The sequence below is a fragment of the Trypanosoma brucei genome, chromosome 3 (assembly GCF_000210295.1).
Source record: "Trypanosoma brucei gambiense DAL972 chromosome 3, complete sequence".
Classification (NCBI taxonomy): Eukaryota; Euglenozoa; class Kinetoplastea; order Trypanosomatida; family Trypanosomatidae; genus Trypanosoma; species Trypanosoma brucei.
In genome coordinates this window covers 717,949-741,287 of record NC_026736.1, presented here as the reverse complement: position 1 = coordinate 741,287, position 23,339 = coordinate 717,949, and the positions used below count along the sequence as shown (strand labels likewise).

At 49.6% G+C, this 23,339-nt stretch overlaps 8 protein-coding genes across 8 annotated transcripts; all 8 read left to right on the top strand.

The window, feature by feature from the left end:
- Nucleotides 1-2: 2 nt before the first annotated feature.
- TbgDal_III3340 (hypothetical protein, conserved, (fragment)) lies at nt 3-1,241 on the top strand (the record flags this gene model as incomplete). The annotated part of the gene is made up of 1 exon (XM_011773984.1): nt 3-1,241. A coding segment is annotated over one exon (1,239 nt), but the record flags the coding sequence as incomplete, so codon positions are not given.
- A 748-nt stretch (nt 1,242-1,989) lies between these two features.
- On the top strand, nt 1,990-3,942 carry TbgDal_III3330 (hypothetical protein, conserved; the record flags this gene model as incomplete). The annotated part of the gene is made up of 1 exon (XM_011773983.1): nt 1,990-3,942. The coding sequence occupies one exon, from the start codon at nt 1,990-1,992 to the stop codon at nt 3,940-3,942; it is 1,953 nt and encodes a 650-aa protein (XP_011772285.1).
- A 566-nt stretch (nt 3,943-4,508) lies between these two features.
- TbgDal_III3320 (poly(A) polymerase) lies at nt 4,509-6,623 on the top strand (the record flags this gene model as incomplete). The annotated part of the gene is made up of 2 exons (XM_011773982.1): nt 4,509-4,769; nt 5,421-6,623. 2 exons carry the CDS (start codon nt 4,509-4,511, stop codon nt 6,621-6,623), a joined length of 1,464 nt encoding a protein of 487 aa, XP_011772284.1.
- A 1,082-nt stretch (nt 6,624-7,705) lies between these two features.
- TbgDal_III3310 (hypothetical protein, conserved) lies at nt 7,706-10,063 on the top strand (the record flags this gene model as incomplete). The annotated part of the gene is made up of 1 exon (XM_011773981.1): nt 7,706-10,063. The coding sequence occupies one exon, from the start codon at nt 7,706-7,708 to the stop codon at nt 10,061-10,063; it is 2,358 nt and encodes a 785-aa protein (XP_011772283.1).
- Nucleotides 10,064-10,338: 275 nt separating this feature from the next.
- TbgDal_III3300 (hypothetical protein, conserved) lies at nt 10,339-10,734 on the top strand (the record flags this gene model as incomplete). Its single annotated transcript, XM_011773980.1, has 1 exon — nt 10,339-10,734. One exon carries the CDS (start codon nt 10,339-10,341, stop codon nt 10,732-10,734), a length of 396 nt encoding a protein of 131 aa, XP_011772282.1.
- Nucleotides 10,735-11,596: 862 nt separating this feature from the next.
- On the top strand, nt 11,597-16,525 carry TbgDal_III3290 (hypothetical protein, conserved; the record flags this gene model as incomplete). The annotated part of the gene is made up of 1 exon (XM_011773979.1): nt 11,597-16,525. The coding sequence occupies one exon, from the start codon at nt 11,597-11,599 to the stop codon at nt 16,523-16,525; it is 4,929 nt and encodes a 1,642-aa protein (XP_011772281.1).
- Nucleotides 16,526-17,791: 1,266 nt separating this feature from the next.
- On the top strand, nt 17,792-19,093 carry TbgDal_III3280 (hypothetical protein, conserved; the record flags this gene model as incomplete). Its single annotated transcript, XM_011773978.1, has 1 exon — nt 17,792-19,093. The coding sequence occupies one exon, from the start codon at nt 17,792-17,794 to the stop codon at nt 19,091-19,093; it is 1,302 nt and encodes a 433-aa protein (XP_011772280.1).
- Nucleotides 19,094-19,638: 545 nt separating this feature from the next.
- On the top strand, nt 19,639-22,824 carry TbgDal_III3270 (hypothetical protein, conserved; the record flags this gene model as incomplete). The annotated part of the gene is made up of 1 exon (XM_011773977.1): nt 19,639-22,824. The coding sequence occupies one exon, from the start codon at nt 19,639-19,641 to the stop codon at nt 22,822-22,824; it is 3,186 nt and encodes a 1,061-aa protein (XP_011772279.1).
- Between the last annotated feature and the right edge of the window lie 515 nt (nt 22,825-23,339).

The following is a 23,339-nucleotide window of genomic DNA, read 5'->3' as shown; positions in this document are numbered from 1 at the left end:
AGACAGCTTCATCTGGTGGTTTCTTTAAAAGTGGCCCATCTGCTGTCCCGTTTGATGATGAGGGTTTCGCTGACAACGCTGGAGGTGATGACGAAGACGGGTCACCATCTCCAACTGCAGGTTCAACTTCAGGTGTCACTCGCACCCCGAGTAATCCCTTCTCATCAGGTGCCTCTGCTGGGAATGCTTCAGCAAGTGGTGAAAAGAACAATGCTCCACGGAATCCCTTCTCATTTGGAGCCTCTGCTGGGAATGCTTCAGCAAGTGGTGAAAAGAACAATGCTCCACGGAATCCCTTCTCATTTGGTGCCTCTGCTGGGAATGCTTCAGCAAGTGGTGAAAAGAACAATGCTCCACGGAATCCTTTCTCATTTGGTGCCTCTGCTGGGAATGCTTCAGCAAGTGGTGAAAAGAACAATGCTCCACGGAATCCCTTCTCATTTGGTGCCTCTGCTGGGAATGCTTCAGCAAGTGGTGAAAAGAACAATGCTCCACGGAATCCTTTCTCATTAGGTGCCTCTGCTGGGAATGCTTCAGCAAGTGGTGAAAAGAACAATGCTCCACGTAATCCCTTCTCATCAGGTGCCTCTGCTGGAAGTGCTGCAGCGAGCTCGGGCATTGGGGCTGTGACTTCAAAGACAGCTTCATCTGGTGGTTTCTTTAAAAGTGGCCCATCTGCTGTCCCGTTTGATGATGAGGGTTTCGCTGACAACGCCGGAGGTGATGACGAAGACGGGTCACCATCTCCAACTGCAGGTTCAACTTCAGGTGTCACTCGCACCCCGAGTAATCCTTTCTCATTTGGTGCCTCTGCTGGGAATGCTTCAGCAAGTGGTGAAAAGGACAATGCTCCACGGAATCCCTTCTCATTTGGTGCCTCTGCTGGGAATGCTTCAGCAAGTGGTGAAAAGAACAATGCTCCACGGAATCCTTTCTCATTTGGTGCCTCTGCTGGGAATGCTTCAGCAAGTGGTGAAAAGAACAATGCTCCACGGAATCCTTTCTCATTTGGTGCCTCTGCTGGGAATGCTTCAGCAAGTGGTGAAAAGAACAATGCTCCACGGAATCCCTTCTCATTTGGTGCCTCTGCTGGGAACGCTTCAGCAAGTGGTGAAAAGGACAATGCTCCACGGAATCCCTTCTCATTTGGTGCCTCTGCTGGGAATGCTTCAGCAAGTGGTGAAAAGAACAATGCTCCACGGAATCCCTTCTCATTTGGTGCCTCTTCTGGGAATGCTTAAGCAAGTCGACGTGGTGTTGCCGCTGCGTCAGGTACCTTATTTGGTGTTTTCTTTGTTTTCTACCCTTTTTTAGTTTCATTTGACGATGAATCCTTCACAGGTAAAATGGAGGGTACCAAAAATGTTAGCAATTAATCTTATTGAAGGTGTGTGATATGGCGGTTCACTGTTCCTTTTACTAGTTTGTGTTGTGCTGTTATTGCATATGCCTGTGTTGGGGCTTGTTTCGTGCTTTCGCCACCTTTCGTTTTCGTTGAGCACGTACACACATAGAAATGTGAATATGTGGTGGTACTTGCGTTGAGAGGGTGTAGCCTGGTTGTGTTTCTGTTATTCATTCACAACTAGCGTAATCGCTCTGTTTTGTTCTTTTTTTTGTTTGATGCTTGCACGCATATGCGTGCGTGTGTAATTATGTGTGTGGTGACAATAACTTGGATGTTGAGGTGTGTTGTTGCCTTTATTTCGTTGTGGGTGGGAAGTTTTTGTGTGTGTGTTAAACCATGTGCTGCACTTCCTTTGGTGAAAAAGGGCGTGAGTGTTGTTTTTTTCGTAAGCACCTGCTGGTAGCTTTCTTTTTCTACACTCTTTCTTTCACTCATCGACATGAGCTAGCATCTTAACTCTCTGCAACACCCCTGTTTTTTCTTTGCTTTATTCCGCTGGACTGACTGGTTAGTACTGTCGTAAAGGCTCTGTGGGAAGAGGGCCCATTGTGTTGTTTTAATTTGTGAAACACTCGTAAAAGATGCATACAGCGGCATCGAAGCGGGAGGAAATACAGTTAAAGCTTGAGATCCTCCGTCAGGAGAGGGAGAGGGAACAGAGGGCGTTTGATGAGCTGGCTGGCAAGAATTTAGAGATGACCGCTGCGGAGGTTGCCCAGGCAGCCCTGAGAAAGGCAGCTGAGGAGGAGCCAACTTCCCTCAAAGTGGGAGAGACGATTCTGCGTGTTGGGGACTATGTTCAGACGATCGACGATATGTCCACTTTACTCCGTGAGGAAAAAGGCATTTTTATTCCTGACCCTGTGAAACAAGTGTATCTGGGCGAACGAGGGAAGATCACCCGTGTCATACCCTCATTTCAAGGAAAGTCAGCAGTAGAGATGAGATTCGCTGACGGTGCCTCCAAAGTATTTCTCACTGAGTGCCTTGACATCGAGGATAGAGGGAGAGGTTCTGCGAAGAATAGCTCTGGGCAACAGAAACCGCGTTGTGAGACTTCCACTGGAGGTGAAACCGCTCCTGGTGTTACCCCTCAGTCGAAGCCTGAGGCCCCCCCGCAGCCTACATGGGAAATGATTGGGGAACTAAGGCGTGCAGCTTGTGTGCAGAATGCTAAGGAGCTTAGGAGGTCTTCGGAGTTAAAAGCAAATAAGAGATTTGACTCGACAAGGCTTCCATCGACGGACGAACTGTGGAATGCGGCAACACCAGCTCCCCCCACAATTATTCGCTGTGGGGGCAAGCCGATGCTGGTTTCTTCCTCCGCTCGTGCTGCTGCTGAAAGCAACCCTTCGCTGTCTAGTTGTACGGAAACTAGGAGATCGGGATCTGACACTCTGAGGACTGAGGGAGTTTCTCCTACGTTAACCACGAAGTCTCGTGTCCAGAAGAAGGACGGAGCTGCGAAACCGTTAAATACTCCGAGGGAGAGGGGCAGCGGTGGTGTTGCATTGGCGAGCAGCCGCCCTCCAGGGTCCCGCGGGCCTCGCGAGTCACCAGCCGTTGAAATTGCGTCTCCTCAGGTGAAACCGCCGGAGGCATGTGTTCCCAGGGGTGGAAACCATCGTTCCCTACCCACCGGCTGTCCAACAAATTACCAGCCTAAATACTCCCTGAATGATGGAGCCACGGGGATTCCACGACTTGATAGCAAGGATGTGACTGCGAAGCCGAGGCGGTGCAAGGTGGCAGGAGTGCTTCCTGGGCAAATTGCATTGCAGTTTAAGCAAGTTGTTCTGAGCGGACAAGCAAAGACACTGCCGTGTGTATTAGATATACTCACGCAAGCGCTTGGTTGGGAGTCCTCTGGAAGGCGGGTGAAGCGTTTGTTCACCACTGAAGGCGTTGAAATCGCACGTGCGGAGTTTATCACGGATGGCATATCTCTTGTGGCAACGACTGGTCATGTGTATGCTTGCCCTCCGGCGCCCTCAAAGGGTGTAAAGGTGGAAGCAGCAAGTGCGGAGGCTTCGAGGATTCCGGCTGGCCGGCCTGCCACGGGCACGCCCGTGAGGAAGTCACATTCGATTGGAGGTTCTGGTGCAGCAGGTGGCCAACCAAAGCAACAACCGAAACAGCAGGAGAGAGTGCATTGTGCTCCCCATACAGCCCCGGGAAAGGGAATCCTGAGACCGATATCCGTGCGTGTGTTTGAGAACGGAGAGTATGGCGACAGGAATAACGACCGATTCCCCTTTCGTACCGTAACACTAAGGCCTGCGCACAAAACGATGCGTGCCGTCATGAACACAGTCGAGAGGGAGTTGGAGTGGCACGCTCTTGGGAAGAAAGTGGACACAATATACGACGCTACAGGTTGTGAGGTAACATCCGTTGACCAACTGACCGACGGGCAGGCGCTTGTGGCTTCAGCTGGGGACCGCTTTGTTATTCCCCACTCGAGCAGCATTCTCCATGAGGAAGTAATGAAGCTGTCAGCAAGCTCGGATTATCTACCTCGTGCCGCCGTCTAGAGGAGTCACACTAACGTGCCGAGTTGAATATCGCGGCGAGGGGCTTGCGGGATATGTAGCTGTGCGTATGTGTGTGTGTGTGTGTGTATGTGTGGCAGCAAAGTAGAGATATCGTCTTTCGGGTGTCGAAGAGACATATGAATGTATGAAATATTCCACACTTCTTTCCTCTTTTTTTCTTCCACTACGATCGTGTGTGCCATCGTGGAAACACCCACGCCACTGATTTCGTTCGTTGTGTTGAGTGAGTGGGCAGCATATTACCGGCTATGCATAAGTGCATAGTTCAAGGTTATTAGCCAAGTGGCAGTGGCCTGGGAACCTGCAGTGTATTTATAGAGCAAACATACCAGATACTCCAGTTGTTGCCCTTCAACCACCTGTCACTTTGTTCCTAGGAACGATATATATACATATATATGAAGCCTCCTCCACTTTCCTACGCGTTGATGCACCTTTTTATGTGCTCTATTTTTTTTTCTCACCTTTTCATTTTTTCAATGTCCCCGCTTGTGTGGCTTCTTTTACTTCTATGTGTTACGTTGAAGGAAGAAACACTTTATTTGATGGAGTGGATGTATGGCCCAACGAAACCACTAGAGGTTCCCCGTCCACAAGACCATGACTACGACGAGTCTGAGATGCTTTACGGCGTGTTGGCCGAATGCCCTTCCATTAGTCCCAATCCGGTTTTAACGCTAGTGGAGTCGATGGCGCTTCGCATTGTGCAGCGGCACTCCCAAAACACTCAGGAACAATGGGCACGTGCCTACCCATTTGGTTCATGCGGTCTTTCCGCTGCAGTTGCAGAGAGTGATCTCGATGTGTATGGTGAGTTCTTTCCTTAATCCCTCCTTTCTACTCCCTTCTTCTTTTCTCCTCTCTTTGTATATGCATCTCCCCTCTTCTTCCTCTCTTTCTTTACTATTCTTTTCCTTTTTGGTGTTCTGGGTCCTTTTTCATTTTATGTCGGATCATGTGAGCCCTTAAAGGAACGTGCTTCTGCTTGACGTGTAATCTTTTCCCTGCTCTTCTCCCGTCCTCTTCTTTTCTTCCCCTCCTCACATCGTTCCCTGTTCCTCGTTTCACTGGTGCCGCCATCGCCTTGTCGACGTCTGGACGCGTTCATCTTGCCGTGGTTGTCGAACCGTCGTGGCTGATCTGCGTGCTGTTTCGCTTTCACTGTCTATACATTTGTGTTTATTTCCAACATTGACCATTGCTTCTTCCTTTGTTAATGATGTGATTATCTAAATATGCATATACATGTATAATCATATATGTACACGTATACATTTGTGTATATGTGTATATTTTGTTGATGTGAGTCTGTTCGTCGTCGTGGCACTCGTGACCCGCACATGGTACTGGCGGCAAACACGGATGCTGATTTTCCATTTTTTTTTTGTCAAAACCCGCAACCATACCATTTCAACCAACAACAATCACAACGCCGAATTACGTTGAATCTGTGAAGCGCGCTGATTTGTCCATCTGTTTTAACGACTGATATCTTTTTCGATGAGTTTCCGAGGTTGTTATATAACTCTGTCGGTCCCGTGTCTGTAGTCGCTGCCAGAGTTCCCGTTGTTAAATTTGAGTACAGAGGCACAGCTGTCGATGTTGTGTTTGTTTCTGTTGGACTGCCACAGCCGCCTACGGAGGAGCAGATGCTGGATGATTCGTTTCTACTGAAGGTGGCTCGAGAAACCCGACCCAGTGCGAACGGAATCCGTTTCACGTTTGAGATTAAGCGGCGACTTCCGGTGCCGTACGATGTCTTCACTGCCGTTCTGAAGACAGTAAAGCTATGGGCGATGCGTCGGATGGTTTACGGCAATGTCTACACGTATCCGAACGGCGCGGTGCTTGCCATCATGGTGGCTAGGGTTTGTCAGGTGCTTCCATCTTCTCATCCCAGTACTCTTCTTCGATTTTTCTTTCTTTTCTACACGCAATGGATGAGCCGCCATGATCGTATTTCACCCGTGTATTTGACTGCGACTCTGGAGGGTCGCGGTCGCATTCCCGGGCTGCCAGACTCATGGAAGCCGTCGAAAGATAAAATTTGCTGCGATTTGTTTCCCGTGATCAGTCCGGCGTATCCATATGTGAACGATGCAAGTAGCGTTGGGCGATGTGGGCTGGAGGCGCTTTACAGCGAGATCACACGGGTGCAATGCATTCTGACGGAGGTGCGGACTCTCCCGTTGGAAGAGATGTGGGAACCGTATAGAATAGAGGAAGAGTATTCAACCTTTCTTGTTGTGGGTGTAAGTTGTGCGGGCCACAGTATGGCGGAGACTGAGCAGGCGCTTTCTGTGTGGAGTTCCTATGTGGCCAGCAGGTTACGAATCCTCATATACTCCATAGAGCGTCATGCACAGGCCCGTCCCTGTCCGCGTAAGATAAGGCTCAAAAAGGATAATCACGTGGGGGGTTCTTCATGTTTTTTGTCTGTCAATTTCCTCATAGGTGTTAAGGCAAAGGAGGGGGGTCCCACCCCACAGCCGTCTCTGTTTACTGAGGCGTGTGGCGAGTTTCACCACGCTGTGAAGGAGGGATGTAACAATGACTCCATTCCGTGGTCATTTCAGCGGAATGATCGTGCAATGCATTGGCCCCGTGTCAAATTTTTAGAGGTGCATCAGGTGCTGCACCTGTTACAAGACCTGAAGTAAAGCTGCGGAGCCGTTAAGTCGACGGGGAACGTACATATATATATATATATATATATATATATGTATGGGGAGAATGAGATCTTTCTTTCCCTTCTTTTTTGCTCTCGCTTTCTCTGTTTATAATATATATATTGGACAGATGCCGTGTTGTATGTCTACACTGCACTTGCATCTGACTGATGGGCTAATTATTATACCTGTGCCTCAGGGAGGGAGACGATATATATATATATATATATATAAGCATAAATAAATTTGTATCTTCAACATATGCATATTTATACACGTGCGTGTGTGCGTTTTTGCAGCCGATGATTCCCATGTTGATCTTGATACTGCTATTGATGAATGTGAATGTACGTGTGTGTGCGCCACAGCTAATTTGTGTTGGATCAGGCGCTTTAAAGCTTCCAACTTATTTTCTTGTCAGGAGTGCACGGATGTACGTGCGCACTGGATGTGAATCATTGCAGCTGCAAGTAAATGGTCGTTGGGGCAGCCATGAAAGAACAAAATAAAAAGGGAGTAATTACAAAGAGCATTATAATGAAAAAGAAAAACACAACTAAAACCACGGCAACACCAGCAAATACACATATACCGATAACAACAAATATGTTGTGTCCGAGCCCCTGGTAGGTAGAACAAAAACGGAGAGCTATGAGAAGTGGAAAATGGACGAGGAATGTTGGTGCTTGCGTGTGTGTGTGTGTGTTTGTTTGCGTACACACATATGTGCAGCCCATTAAGTTACTGTTTCTTGGCGTTCCTTATCCTATTTTTTTAAAAATAAAGTTTACCTTCCTTCCTTATCGGAGGTACCCCACTCATATACACACACATATATATATATATATGTATGCGCTGGTGGCATCCTCCTGTTGAACCCCCCTTTCACCTCTGTCTTTGTGCCCCTGTGGTAGTCTGCTCGGCTGCTTCCCGTGCTTTCACCCAACATTATCTGTTTGCCAAACAAAAAAGAAAACGGATGTTCGTTCTTTGTTTTCTCTTTTACCCCTCTCCTTACATTCAGTGAGACGCGTATTTTGTGGTGGGTGTGTTGGCATTGCCTTCAGAAGCATATGTCAGCATTTGAAGATAATCCGTTTGCTGAAGATGATGGGGAACCAACTGCCTCCCAGTTGTCCACCACAAGGAAGAGAGCGCGGGAGGGCGATGATAGTGATGCTATGGGAACTGGCACGTCAGCGAACCCTTCGTTGTTTGCAATCCAACAGGAACGGTGGGAGAAGCAAAAGCATGATCATGAGCACTTCGGCGGCCCTTCAAGCACCTCATCCCATTCTCCAGCTACACCAGGCTCGGCTGTGCACGAGGCCAACACGGGCGGTGGTGTGCCGGTAGAAGTCGTTCCCACGGCGACGCTTCTCGCGGAGTATGACACTGGTTTGGAAGAAGATGAATACAATGCATTAGTTGTCAAATCGGCTGGCCTGGAATCTGAGATAAGGAGGAGGGGCGAAGAATACGCCGCCGAGCTTTCAGCAAAGACAAAAGACAATGAAAGCATGCAGGAGTCCGTAGAGCTTTTGAGGGCCACTGTTTTGCGTGTTCGTCAAGAGATGGAGTTGTGTCGCAGGGCGAAGGATTCCGCAGACGCAAATTATTATAGTGGTAGTGACGTAATAAACGGTGACGACGCCATGGTGGAACTGATGCAGATGGTTGAACAAGAATGCAATACCCTTCAGCGGTTAGCTTCAGATATCCTTCAGAGCTCAGCACCGCGAATTAGGGAATTAATGGAAACCACTGACACTGCGGAGGAAATCCGGTCCCGGATAGTCGGCGTACTCGGTGAATTGCCACGGCTTCCTTCTTTTGATCTTCAGGGCGAGCGTCGGTACATTGAAGCTTGCAGAGCTGCTGCCTCCAAGTTGGACAGTGAGGGACCACTTGGTTCCTCGGTCTTACTCATACAGGCTCTGATATCTGAGTTGTTTCTTCAATTACAGAACTGTGAGAGCGTTTATGGCAGTGTGGAACTGCTAAACACGCGTGTGATGGCTATCGTTTCGTCTTTGCAAGAACTAGTGCATGACTCACTGGAGTGGTATTTTCGCACTCGCAGCAGGGCTTTTAGCGGTAATTCTTCTCTTTCCTTTAATGCGAATAATTTATTACCCCCGGAGGTCTTCTCCGCCGAAGTGGACATCAGGCAGATGAATACCACACTGCACCACTTGGATGCTACGCTGAGTCATCTCCAGGCATTACCGCATGTTGTGTCGCTGTCACATCAAAATGCCCCCAGTGTTTTTGCGATGTCCGTGACAACTCTCTGCGAGGAGTTAGAGTCTGAGGCCGAGGAATTGGGGTTGGAAGTGCTTCGGCTGAGAAAGTTATTCAACCTGGACGCAAGTACGTTGGTGTCAAACGCTGGTGAACCCCAAGAAAGCTCATGCACCGATGAGGACTGTATGAAGAATGGAGCCTCCTCAGAGAAGGTGAAGTGGTTAAATTTGCTTTCGCAAAAGCTGTTGAAGCAGAACTCCAGCGCCGCGGCTCTTTGTCGGACACTGCGCGATGCTACGGTAGATAACGATTCTCCTGTTGTGAATTTACAAATGCTGTTCTACCGGTGCTATAGTGAAATACAGGGGCTATTATTACAATCCCTCACTTCGTTGAACCGAGTGCTGCAACAAAGGGCGAGGATCGTGGAGCATATCAGACAAGTAGTGATGCTTGACGGTGATGATGAGGCATTTGCCCTCTGCGCTGAGAGAGTGTTTCAAGGTAGTGAAGATGGTGTTGAAGGGTTGCTAGATGAGATGGAAGAGTCTTCCCGCGCATGCATACATCAGTTTTCAGAGGCATCTTCCACGGCACTGGATGAACTAATGATGCGAAATCAGCAAAACGTGCAGCGGCTGCTGGAGGTACGTCGCTTCTTCATTCAGGTTGCCGAAAACACGGATCAGCTGGCGTACGGGGGTGCTGCAGAGGGGCTGCGGCGGGTTCTCCATGATGCGGTGGAACAGCAGCGAAGACTGACGGTGTCTGAGGAGACACATCAATCTGAAGAGCCGCTGGAAATTAGCGTCGAATCTGATGAAAATGGGTTCGGGGATGTTTTGGACATAGTGGCAAGCGAACACAAGGAAGAGCTTCGGGAAGAGATCCAGTTTGCGCGAAGGCGGGGTGAGGAGTTGCTGAAGCGAAGGAAGTGGCTAGCTATGCAGCCAACTCACAAAGATCTCTTAGAACTACTGGCCGTGCATAAGGAGGTGAAGGCTGTGAAGGAAAAGTTGGCGCTTGCGGCCCAACGGCAGGCGAAGTGGGCTGCAGCAAAAGAAGCTCTGGAGGTTAAAAGGCGGCAGGTGGCGGAGGCGCAGGCTGCTGTCTTGGAGAAGCAGTCAAAGCTGCGTGAGTTACAGCAGAAGTTGCAACCAACTGGTCCGTTTGGCAGTTGGTAGCGCAAGTGCATTCATATATGTCCTTCTTCACCAACCTTGCAGCTTTTCATATGTTGTTGGTAAGCGATGCGCACCTGGAGGGCGTTTGGTTGCGTATTATTGGTCATATCCATTTCCTCGTTAACAATGAATCAACACCACTTTTTTGGCCCCGTCTTTCCCCTGATACATATATTTTTTTCAAGAAGGAACGAACAGGAGACTGTAGAACAGCAAGGTTTTTCTTCCCTGCCTGACAGGAGCGAAGTTAATACAGTTCACATACGTGTATCACCATGTGCCACGGGGGGCGCACGAACCACTTTTTCACAGACTCCGAGAGTTGTTTCATGGGCGATGACATGCGCCTTTACCAGTGCTTTTGCCCCATTGCTACGTGCACACAAACTGCAGTAGGACCCGCGTGTCGTCTCACCACATCATTTCTTACCTTTTGCGGACTTCTGCTGCTATTTTGGTTTCTTGTAGCGGCAGCTTATGTGTACATCACAGGATTAATGTCAGAGCACCAACGGCACCATTTGCCGGAGAGTTACAGCGCACTGCCCGGTGGCTATTACTATGAGAAACTTTTTGGGGATGGTACGGATAGTAACCAAAATACTGCCGTGCCTGTGGCTGACGCAGAAAAGTCGGTGAGTTTGATTCCAAACCGCAGAGTTGAGAGGTGATGAGACCGGATTTTTTTTTTTTTAAAGGTTGTGGTTTCATTGGCCATTCCATATACTACAGCGAAAGGCGGAATAGTGTAAATGGGGAACAGGGGGAAGACGGAAAAGGGCTTGTGCAAGTGCGAGAGAAGGGTATCTTGGCGCATGTGTGTGTGTGGTACCAATGGTATCATTGCTGCTGTTGTGTTACTTCCCACTGCTATAAATTATGGTCGTACGGATGAATGCGTGTGGTTACGCTTTGTGCCCCTTTTTTCTCAAACGTTAGACTCCCGTTGCGCTGTATATGCGCAGATGTCGGGGCTATCGTATCGATGTTACGGTTGGTGACATGTTACTGAGGTAAAGTTGACTTGGTAGTTAATGTTAAATGATTGTCTCCTTCTTCGTTGTTGTTGTGATCACCGCCATTGCTGTTGTTATTACTGCCGCTATTGTTCCATTATGAGGTTGGTGGAAGGTTATCGGGAAGGTTCCTGTTGTCGCCTTTGGTACTTGGAGCTTTATTTTTATTCCCTCTTGAAAGGCAATTTGTTGCACGGACTGTGTTCCTGTAATATATATATATATATATAGGTGTGTGTGTGTGTGTGTGTGTGTGCGTATATTATCCGAACCTCATCACCGTGTGCACGAGGACTTTTCTTGTCTTTCTGCTGGTACAGTCAAGGTCTAGGGAAAGGGGAAAAACAGATTTTGTTTTTTAAAAAAGAAAAAAAAATAGAGGAACAAGAAAACTGTCAAAAGATATAAAGGGAATAAAGGAACGAGAAGATACTGATTTGCCAGCTGGTATCAGAAGCTGTCCACGAAACGAGGTGAACACATATCATTGTTGTTTTTCCCTTTTTTTTTGTTGGAAATGCCTTCGGCGACGGGAAATGGTTGGTTTACTGCCCTCTGTGCGGCAGCTGCGGCGGTGGCCGTCCCGAGCTCCGTTTATCTGCTCTTGTCTCGTCAAGAGGGACGGCGCCAGGGACGGAAACCCCACACAGCTGCCTCTACTCCTGTTGAGGAGTGGTGCGCGGAGGAGGTGCTCGATTGGTTGAATTCACTCGGCGTTTCGCCTCCGACGATGAAGAATTTTGAGGAGAACAATGTGGATGGTTCAGTCCTCTTCTTGTTAGGAGAGACCGACCTCCCCGCGTTAGCGCCAAAGGTGGGTGATGCAGTCCGCATTCGCGAGGGCTTGCGCAAGTTGCGATCTGCCCACCCTTCACAGCGGCCCGTGCACCAAGCCAGTCAACAAGTGGCCCCACAGAAGGCAGAGGATATACTTCCCACGGGAGATGATGCGGAAAACCGCTTCATTAATATCGTGCAGGAGGTGGATGAGATTCGCGCGCTGCTCGAATCACAGGACTTTCGGAACGCACGACCGGAATGGCAGACGGGTGTACGGCAGGCGTGCGCACGGAGACTTGCCGCCCTGTGTCAAGAGAAGGAACAACTGCCGGCGGCGTTGCAGGCAAAGGTTGCACCCCTCATCAGTGGTTTGCAAGCCACGTTTACATGTTCGCCCAATCAAGGCGAGGGCGCTACTCTTTCTGCTCCGTCCCCAGCCTTGGAGAAACAGTTGAAGTCTTTGCATGATATGGTCGATGATTTCGTCCGCGTCCTGGACGGAACGACGGTTGACATGGAATCTGCTCCGGTGATGCAGGAGCTTCAAAACCAAGTAGGTGTGCAGATAAGCAGAGTGGCTGCGGTCGCACGCCGCCTCCCCGCCGAATACGGGGAGCCACTACTGAATAAGTGTGAAGCCGTAATCCAGCGGCTACAGCGGAGGGGATCGCAATCTGCAGCTGCTGCTGCCGATGGTACGCATGGAGGTGTTCCAACTCTGGGAGGAGTACGCCGTGGTCTGAGGCCAGCCAACTTTGATCTCGTACTGAATCAACTCCGCTCTTTGTTCACGGAGCTAAAGTCTTCAGTGTTGGGGGAGGCAGATGCGCGGCGTCGTTTGGATAAGTTGATGAGCATAAAAACGACCTTGGGCGGTATTCTGCAGGAGGCCGCTACATGGGATGATTCTGAGGCGACTGCGATTATCAACAGTGTTGCAAGCAGGGTATCATCTGTATTTGAACAGATGGAAGCGCTGACTCGCGAAGAGCTTTCTTCCCATGGCGGAGGAGGCACAGGTGCCCCACGCAATGAGGGTGAAGCCGATAATGTGGATGGTTATCGGGGAGAGAGAGGTGATGATATACCCGTGACACATGTCGTTGCAAATTTGCAGGCAATCATTCAGGTACTTCACTCGGATGAGTTGATGGACGCACCGGTTGAGGTACAGCAGCAGACGATCGGCAAACTTGGCAGAAAACTGACAGAGCTTCACCAAAGAATGGAGCGTGCCCCGCGAGACGAGACAAACTTGCAGATAATGACGATGATTGAGACGGCACAGGGCCTGATCGGGTCCGTCGCTGATGGGTCCGATGATGGTGATGAAACCCCAGATGAAACTTCCAGTAACCAGAGGTGGAGTCAGCGCGCAAGTATGGGACGTGGAAGTGGGGAGCTTGGCCCCGCAAGCGGTGGTGCAGCGCGTTCCCCTGGATCAACGACGAACGGTCTTGCCGCTTCGGAGGAGGCGGATCTCGCGGACGAGGCGGTGGTATTGCTGGAAAAGGTTTTTGAGTACATCAATTCCGGTGCCTTCGACGCACTGCCACCAGATGAGCAGGGAGAAGCAGCGCGGCAGAACCTCAATCAGCTTCAGCTAATTGAGCAGAAGTGCCGAGCATGTGGCGGACAGCAGCAGCTCATGGGAATTATTGCGCACATAAAAGGTATCCTTCAGCAGAAGGCCCGGCAGGGCTCGAATGGTGAGACGCGTAGCCAGCTGTTTCTTGCCAGTTCAGCCTGCGTTGAGGAGATTCAGTCGCTGTTGGACTCCAGTGCCTTTAAATCAGCTGATGCGGGGAAGAGGAAGAGCTTTGCTCTTTGTCTCTTACCCCAACTTCAAAATGTTATGTCATCCTTGCCACATATGGAACCCACTGAGGCGGAGATGATGCACGTTCTCATTGCTCCCATTAGTGAAGCTCTCGAAGCCGCCTCAACCGCACCGGATTCGACTCGAGATGTGTCTGTTTCAGCTTCTGTGAATCCGCTTGAACTCATTTCAAGGATGGAGGAGATACGAAACGTTCTAGAATCCGAAGAGTTTCGGAATGCTTCAGCGAGACAAAGACGCCTTATTGTGTCAAGACTCGTAGTGAGTATCGGAGAGATACGAGAGCAGTGCCTCTCTTTGGGTGAAATAGCAACCCCTCTTCTTCCTATCGTTCAGGAGATGCACACACAGCTGCAAAATGTGGCTGCGTATACGGGAGACGAAGCACACGAGGAGAGTGGGGCTGGGGGCGCCAGTACACCCGCCGTTTCTCGTGTTGCTAATGCTGACGACGGTTCTGGAGATGACGATAATGAAGAGAGTGGCGATGCTGTCCCTAGTGCAGAGGAGGGAAATCTTAATGCGATGCTTTCGGAGCGTTTGAAGTTGTTCAGGTCCGTTGCCGACATTGCTGACAGACTGCGGCGAAGCAACATGGAGAAATTCACTGTCTCAATGGAGGAACTTGAACCCCTGCAAGGTCTCTTGGCTATGGTTTACTCTGTTGGGATATCTTCTAATGAGGAAAGGAGTCTCCGTGACGAGTTTGAGGCCCAACTGGGGGAAGCAATGAATAGAGCGAACGCCGCCGTTTCAACCAGTAATGATGTGGAGGATGTAAGAGCTCTGCCGGCTACACTGCTGAAGGGGACTCCCCCGGCTCGAGTGGGCGCAGATGAGAGGGTCCGGGAAGCACTGAGGTCAACAAGAGAGCGTGCCAACCTCAACCAGGGTTCACCGAGACATGGGCAAGTGCAGGACGCCGATGTGGTGGCTCGCATGTCATACCTGCAAGACATGCTTGATGAGGCAACTTGCCGTATCCACGAGAACCCACCGCAAAATGAAGAGGAACTGAGACCGTATCTCAGTTTACTAAGAGAAGCTGGCGAGGAGGGAGATCGACTTCCAATCAATTTGCTTCTAGGATTTAAGGAGCTCGAAAATTCTGTTGTAGATGCTGCTCAGTCCATACCCGCTTCAGGGGGACCGCGAGGTGCGCGAGAGCCTGGTATGCAGGCGCAGGAAGACACTAGTAATGGTGACTTCGCCGAAGGTGATGCTGAAGAGTCTGTGACTCTTCTGCTGCTTGACATATCAAATCGCCTGCGTGAGGGTTCCGTCTCGGATGAAAGATTGGACGAATTATCGGCAATGCTGGACTGCTTGGATGGTCGGGGCTTTACCGAATCTTTCAGGCACGCCGTTGAATCTGTGCGACAACAGTTGGAGTTGCAGCGTGTTGTTAACAGAAATAATGCAGAGGAATCATCATTGGAGGACGAGGAGGACGATAACGGAAACACATCGGAAGTTGCGGGGGATATTTCGAGAGATAGTGAATTGGATACAAGCAACAAAGGATGCCAGAGAGCAGCAGCGTCAGCGGCTAGCACACTTTCCAAGATCGAGGACGTGTCAGAAGTTGCTGAAAGCTCGGAAAATTCAGCATCCCCCACGTCGGCGCAGGGACCTGATGGAGGGTGCACGGCGGCATTGTCGGACCGTGCACTGAAGCAAACCAAGCCGAAGAAGCACAGCAAGGGTAAATTAACATCGTGCCTGGAGAAGCTCCAAAAGAACGTCGTCCCGGGTGGAAAAAAAGCTGAATTGACTCTTCTTCCGCGTTTGGAGGAGAGACTTCTCAAGGAGGAGCAGCATTTCATCGAAAATACCACTCTTGCCGACATCCAAAATATCAGCAAACTCATCCTTCATTTGCAGGCAAACAACGACGTGAAGAGAAATTCAGGACTGAAGTCGCAAGTAAACCGCCTGAAGGAAAAGTTTGCCCGTCAGTTGGTGGCATTCAAGGGAAGCGATCAGCAAGCGGCTGCAGTTCGTTCAAAGTTGCGACTGCAGTGCCACGACGGTGATGCTTTCGGACGGTCTGTTCGTAACCTTGTTATTTGCACCGGAACTGAGGCCGAGGCGCCTGGTAACGAGATGAGGAGTGATGAACTGCTTAGGTCCTTAACAGAGGGGAAAGCGGCGAAGGCAGAGGTCCCTTCCGACGTTGTGAAGGAGTGGGCCGGGCGAAGTGTGGCGCTTATTTTTTGCGAAGCAAATTCTAATGAGGGGACTGTGCTATGTGAGCTCCTGATGCTCCAGGAGGTCCTCGTAAACCGATATGGTTTTGATGTTTACCTGGTAAACTATGGGGACCCGTCTAAAGCAGGGGACCTGCTGCAGGAGGTTGCTGCCTTAGATGTGAAACGCCTCTTCTTGTACTTTGTGACGGGTGATCATGACCCCTTAACACCACACGCAATTACATTTCGAAACGGATCGACACTTCCCTATCAGGATGTGATCAACACCGTGGACAATATTGACCGCGTTGTTTTGGCACATTGCCAGCCACTCCGACTCAACGTTGTTTCAACGTTGGTTGGCTGCGATGCGGAGGTGAAGGACAATTCTCTTCTTTCTGTGGTAATCACAGAGGACGCTGCGGTTGAAATACGACCGGTGCGATGTTGGCTTTACGATGGGCTCCTCACACCTGCCGTGACGGAATTGCTGTCCCTTGACGAAGAGCGGGTTCTGTGCCCAGAGGATCTTGTCATGTACGTTGTCACAGCTCTCAGTTCGCACATCATTGACTTCGGTAGCTTCATGGAGCGTGAACCTCTGGGAATGGGGTTCTTTTCACCGATCGAATGATAGCGTCGCTTTAGTTGTCGGCACCAGTGGATGTAGTGTGTTTATGTGTGCGTCCCTGAGGGGTGGGGTGGGGTGGAGTGAGGGAGTGAGGTGCGTTGTTTGTTTCTTTTCTTTTTTTTTTTGTGCCCTTCAAGGTTTTCTGTTTTTATGGTATTTAAGGGAAGGTTTCCCTTCTTCCGCGTTGTTATTCTTATTTATTCCCCTCTTGTTCATTCACTGCCAACAACACGCGGCCACCGCAGCCAATGTCACCAGTTTTGGCACTATGCCTATGTAAGGGTTGCCCATACTAATAATAATAGTTGTTTTCCCCGCCGTCGTTATAAATAATTCTCATGGCACGCCGTGCTGACAGCTGCGGGGATGAAATCGCTGTGCCACTCGCTCTGCTGCACACTGGCTCTTTCCCTTAAGTGATTTTCATTTTGCTCCCTTTTATTTGTGCGGTCGAACAAACATAGCGTGCAGGGGCTTATTTTTCGGTTTCAAAAGAGTTGAAAATGAACATAAGAGAAGGAAAAAGATAGCTTAGTGTTTAGATTAGTGATGTGATATAATAAAATACCAGAAATAAAACGAAAACGCGAAGGGTGGTGGGTCCGTGTGTGTGTGTGTGTATGAAAGGGTGTTTAGGAATAATGATAATGATAATAATGATAATAGGAACGCTAAAGGCAGAGGAGGAGAGAGGAGAAGGGTGAGACGGATGAGAGGGAAAGAGGAGAGAAGACTTGACAATCCAGTTACTGGAATGTCAAGGGGAAATGGACATGGGCAAGGGGGAAAGGGGCTGTGCGCGTGCGCGCGTGTGTGTGTTCATGTTTGTATTCATGTGTATGTGTGGGAAGCTGTGCCATGTTGCGGAGTGATGGGTGAAGCCGCTTTTTGTTTTCCCCCGCCACGATGCGGTGCTTACCTTTACGTATCGCTTGAATGCATTTAACTCCACGTTATATACTTAATTACTTTTGCTGGCTGCTGTGTTCATTCACCTCCCCCCTTTATTGGTTGTGTGGTTTTTTTCATCACTTGCCGCCGCCATTTTCACTCTCTTCTCCTTTCCTTGCTACACACATGAACTCTATTTTCCTTCTTCTTATTTATTAAACACCTACATCACCCCAAAGAGGAATATTTTTCTCTGCGGTTCACATCGTTTGTGTGCGTGTCCTCCAAGTTTCGACCCTTCCTGATCCGTGGTTTTAGTCTAATAGAGGCGCACGAGATACGTTCCACTGCTAGCACGAATTAGGCTATATCCAAACCATGGCGGAGGCCGCCCGCACAGTGCGACATTATGTCAGTGATTGTCTTCAGGAGCGTCACCCATACGACGTGGAGAAGGGTTTTGCCGGCCGTCCCAACCGTGACATTGGACTCGTTTACAATGGATTACAACCCCACACCGCTGGGGATTGGATTGCCAGTCTCAGTGACCCTGCGGTGGGCTCCCTGCAGCGTCGGCGTGCAGTCCGACTGTTGATTGCTCACTCCGCCTCGCAGGAGGCGAAAATCAAGCTGTTGAGGATGAATGTCGTTCCAGCTGTTGTGGCCGCGCTCATCACTACGCCATGTGCTGAGTTTGAATGCCAGGTGTTCGCGTTGCTGCGCTCCCTGTGCATAATTTCACAGGGATGCCACGTAGTCATGGAAGAAGGTGGATTAGAGGCTGCAATTCGTTCTATTCAAGACCGCAGAAATTTAGCTGAGCGTGCGGAGGCTCGGGCGGCTGCAGCGCAGGTACTTTATCAGATTAGCTTCAATGCTGCTGGTGTGCGATGGTTATTGGGGGCGGAGGTGCCTCCAGGCTTCGAGCTGATGGACCCGATTCCGAGTTCTTCTAAATGTGTTTTTGGGAAGAAAGATGTGATAGCAGCCCTTGTGTTTATTCTGGAAAACGATTCCGCAACCAATCGCAAGATGTTTCTGCATGCGGTGACATGCTTGGGGCAGCTGACCACACAAACAGAAGGTATTTTCGCAGCGATGGAAGGAAGGGCGGTTCATGCTGTCTCGTCGCTTTTGCACGGATACGTGGAAAATGGATTTGATTCGTCAGATGATGATGTTGTATCTGCTCTTTTGGTGGTTGTAACCAATGTCTCACTTGAGCAAACTGGTGTTGAACTTGTAGATGAGCTTAACACTCCAACTGATGTATGCACTCTTGTAGGTAAATACTACTCAGATCCACAACCAGCCAGTTACCCACTGCTTCGTTCACTCACTAGTGCGTTGTCAGCAGTGTACAAGTTGCTTTCCATGAAGATGAATAGCATGACGGTCCTGACTAATGGTTTCTCACGGATTTTGGTGATTTACAAGTTCCTTCACAAAATCAATGACGTGGTCACAGCAGCGAAGCACGCCGGGCGGGAGCCACATCCCGACGTAATTGCGATATCAAAGAATCTTGTTTTGAGCACTCACTTTGCCATGGAGGTGAAGGACGTGCGGACTTTTACGCACTCTTACTTGAGCAAGTTAGATAAAAAGGAGGCCTTTTACTTTAGACGGCAGCTATTTTATTCTACGCAATGGGAGGGGGAGTTTGACGCTGCAGTGTAAGCCATGCCACAACAAAGAGGGCGGTATCCTCCGCAAGGCGCAAACATATCGGATCTGTATTTCTGCACCACACACATCTCTGTGTACAGGTTACCCTCTTTCTCTCTGACTGTGCCATTCTTTGCAATACGCCAACTTTTCTTCTACCCCCCCTTTTTTTAAAAAAAATATGACTTGGCTACCTGTGCTGTGTTTAGACGCATACCGTACGCGGAAGTTCACTGACGCCGCACGCACCCATATGTCGATGTAGATGTACGTGTATAATTGCCTCCGTCAGGCCGATGGCAACTGGCCTCTTTTGGGTATTCTTTGCTCTATATTTGCTTTTTTCTTGTCTTTTTCTCTACCCTTTTACGTGCAAATACCCATTTATTTCCCTTCCCCTTTATCTTTTAAACGATAATACTAAAATCAACAACATTACGCTCTTACGCATATATTAAGTAGATCGCGGTGAGGGGATATACCTGAAGGCACTTAGCACTGTCACTATTGCCTTCTCAAGCATTGTAAACACCGCCAGATATCGTTTGTTGTCGGACATGCCGCCTAAAAAGAAGCGAGTTTCCAAGGAGTTCGACGTTGCAAGTGTGGGGAACATTTTCCAGCGGATTCATAAGAGCGCCGCACACATTCCCCAGTGCAGAAAAGAGTTACTTGCGTACTTTGCGGACAACCAAATAGCTGTGGGTGAGTCTGTGTGTTATGTGGTGTTGCTTGTGCTGAAGGAAGCCCCCCGTATTCCGCCAGATGCGCTCAAGCGGCAGTATAACTTCCTCACAGATTTTTGTAAAGAGTGTCGCGAGAGGTATGGCTCCGACCAAATTGCTTTAACAATATTGAAAACAGTAATGGGACTCCACAACGCAAACGACAAGATAGTTCGTCTCGGTGTCGTGTCCCTCTTCGACGCGCTTCTGAGGACGGTGGATTCTAAGAATGACACAGTTGCACGACAGAATTTGTATGAGGATTTGGCGGAGGTGGTTAAATTACGGTTACATGACAAGTTTCCTGCGGTACGAGAGCGAGCTGTCTCCTGCGCATCATATTTTCAAATTGGTAAGAAAACTTGCGATATGACGCAGCAGTTGCTGGCACTTCTCTGCACTGACACCTCTGCGGATGTACGTCGGCAGATACTTTTGAATGTGCGCGATCGAACGGAGTTCACAAACGGCTACTTCAGCAGCATGATTCGCTGTTTACGTGATGCAGTGGCACGGGTTCGTGCAGCCGCCTGGGACGCGTTGAGTCGCTCACGGTGGGAAATCGTTACCGCTTGTGCGCGCATGAGGGGAGTCAACCTACCGTCGTTAATTAAAGAAGGTTTAGCGGATGGGAATAAGACTGTTGCCAATGCATGCCGGGCCGCGTTGACCGACTCTTGGCTGCATCGTGACAACGGCGATGACTGCGAAGCCACTCTGCAACTGCTGATGGCGGAGAACTGCAGTTGCATAGATCTTGAAAGTGTGGATGCTTTTTGCACGGAGATGTTAATGTACTGTAAGCGTCACAACAAAGCAAAGAAATACGTGGTGGATTTTGGATGTGTAAGCGCGGCCTCACTTTTGTTGTGGAAGACCAGTGCACGGCTTTCGGTGGATGCCGAGGGAGAGGATGAAATGGCCGTGCTTCTGCCACTGGCGCAGTTCAGCACCCTCCTCAAGGACACCATTAACCTATTTGCTCATCCAGATGCGGAGCCGGAGACAGTGAAATACAAGAACGCCGATGAAGCCGACGCCATGCTTCGTTGCTTACTTTCCGTGTTTGAGATATATCAAGAAAATGGTTTTCTGGCACACTCGGACAACACAACAAGGAGCAGCCTGCTCCGCAACATTAGTTTTCTGCTTAAGATTGTTCCAGACGATGACCCCACGCTATTCGTGGATATTGCTGTCCGCACACTGAAGGCATTGACTGAGCGCACACCAGAGGAAGCCACCAAAACCGTTACTTCGGCACTCAGTTCCCTCTTCCGCTGTTTGAGGCTTCCGCGAAAATATTCTCTAGGTTATGATGACGTGGAAGCTTTCGGACAGAAGAGTCGCGAGCGGCATCAACATCTGATGTCATTACTCATGAAGAATCGGTTGGGAGGAGTGGAGAAGGAGGAGTATGAAACACTTCGGGAGGAGATGGACATGGATGAGAAGTTCCTTCTGCGAATGCAGCACATTGTTTTTGCGTTTCTTTCACACTCGCAAAGGGGTGATACTATCCCATCCTTTTGCTCTCACATCATCCAGCTTGGCCGCCGGCTGGACAACGGCCCTGTGAAAATTGTTTCCACAAAGTCGCTTGGACTACAGTGCCTTGTTAATCCTGACACAGTTCACACGTTTATGCCCCTGATAATGAGCGATGCCACCGATGTAACCACGGAGAAGGGCGACTGCGTGTCATTGGCAGCTTTGGGTGTTGTCTTTGACCTTGTGATGGAGTACGGTCTGCGCTTCTTCGACTGCCCCACAGAAACAAGGGCTAGCGGCACTTACAGCAATCGCAGCCGCAGTGTTGCAGGGGAGGAGGTGAGCTACAGGGAAGATGATGACGCTACCGCTCATTCTCCGGCCTCTGCGGGTGGTGAAAGTGCTCTTGAGGCACGTCTTCGGCACGAGAAGGCCTTATCACGGGAGGATGAGCACAAGGTTGGTGGTGGCAATTTGTTAAATTCGCTGCGCGCGTTTGTGTGGACGAACAATGCTGTGAGAAGCACAATGGCAGTTGTTGGCTTTAGCAAGCTACTTAGCTGCAGCCGCGTGCATCCGAGGTACGTTCCTGAAATAATTGCAGACCTTTTGACACACCTAGTAGCCCACCGCAAAGGAGAGAAGACGGACCGCTCCTCCGCGTATATGGTGGACTACCTTAGTAAGTTTTTTCAGAGTTACGCTTCCAGCCACGATCAGCGTCAGTCCATGTTTGCTCAGGGCGGTGTCCTCGCCTTCGTCGCGATGCTCCGGCAGCACGTGCCAACTGCATCATGGTTGATAGAATTTGTCACAAAACTGTCTGACGCTCTTATTCTTGTGCAGATACGCAATATCGATCCGACGGCCGCGCGACAGGCAGCGAGGCTTGATGACGAGATAGCGCCAGAGGACGAGGAAAAGTCGGCAATGGGTAAAATTTCATCAGGTCGTCGTACATCAGCTCGGTACTCATCGCAGAATAGTCAGCTCACGCAGATGTTGAGCAAATATTCCCTCCATGAGTTTATTGCTAGCGAGCTGCTTATTGAGATAGCACAAAATGACTCGGAGCACGCGCGGGATGTTTGCATGACAGCACTCGAGAAGTGCATGTACTTCTACACGAAAGGACTTCCTTCCTGGTTGTTGTTCTGCTGCACCCGTGCGATCGAGGTCGTCGGTACGGACACTCCTGTTCGTCCCCGCTTGGAGTCGTGGCGTGACGAGGCGGTTGCGCGTTTTGCAGTGCCCATCAGTGCAGAAGCGATTGAATCGCTGACGACGCGGTGGAACGAAACTGTGGAGAAGCGGGATCAGGCTGTAGTGAAGTTGCTCAACTGCGGTATTACCTCCGGTATTACCTCCTGTTTGGGTGAAATGGCGCGACCCTACGAGTCTTCCACTCCATTTAGTGGGGATTCAGTGCCTTGTACTGCCACTGGTGTTAAGAAGCGGGCGCGTGAAGCAGAAACCGTGTTCGAGATCAACTCGACAACTAACCGCCGTGGCAGGACGGACCGGTAACTGTTGTGTGTTCGTCAGGGATCTTCCATGGCGAGGGAGAGCAAGAGAGGAGGCGCAAAAGCCATACATGCAGCTGCACGCACACATGGCAAGAAGGACAGATAGATAATGACATGACGTTGTGGCGGCAGTGACATCAGAAGGCTGTGAAGTGCTGCACGGGCAGCCAAAAGCAATGACAGGAAGAGACGAAACGAGGATGATGTTGGGATGACCATATTGCAGTGGGTGTTTCCGTGTGTGCGTATGTGTGTGTGCCTTCTGTTAGATTTGAGTGCTTAGTTGATTTTCCCCCCTAAACCAATAGAATAGTAATATATTTCCTGTTTACTGCTTTGAATGACAAAATAGCAAACAAATATAAACTAATGTGTCGCAGTTATATATACGTATATATATATATATATATATTTCAACGGTGGGCACTTCCCTCGCTTCCCACCAGGCTCACCACCACTTTTAATCATCCCAAAGTACATGATGTAATAAAAGAACAAAGGAAAGGAACATCAAAG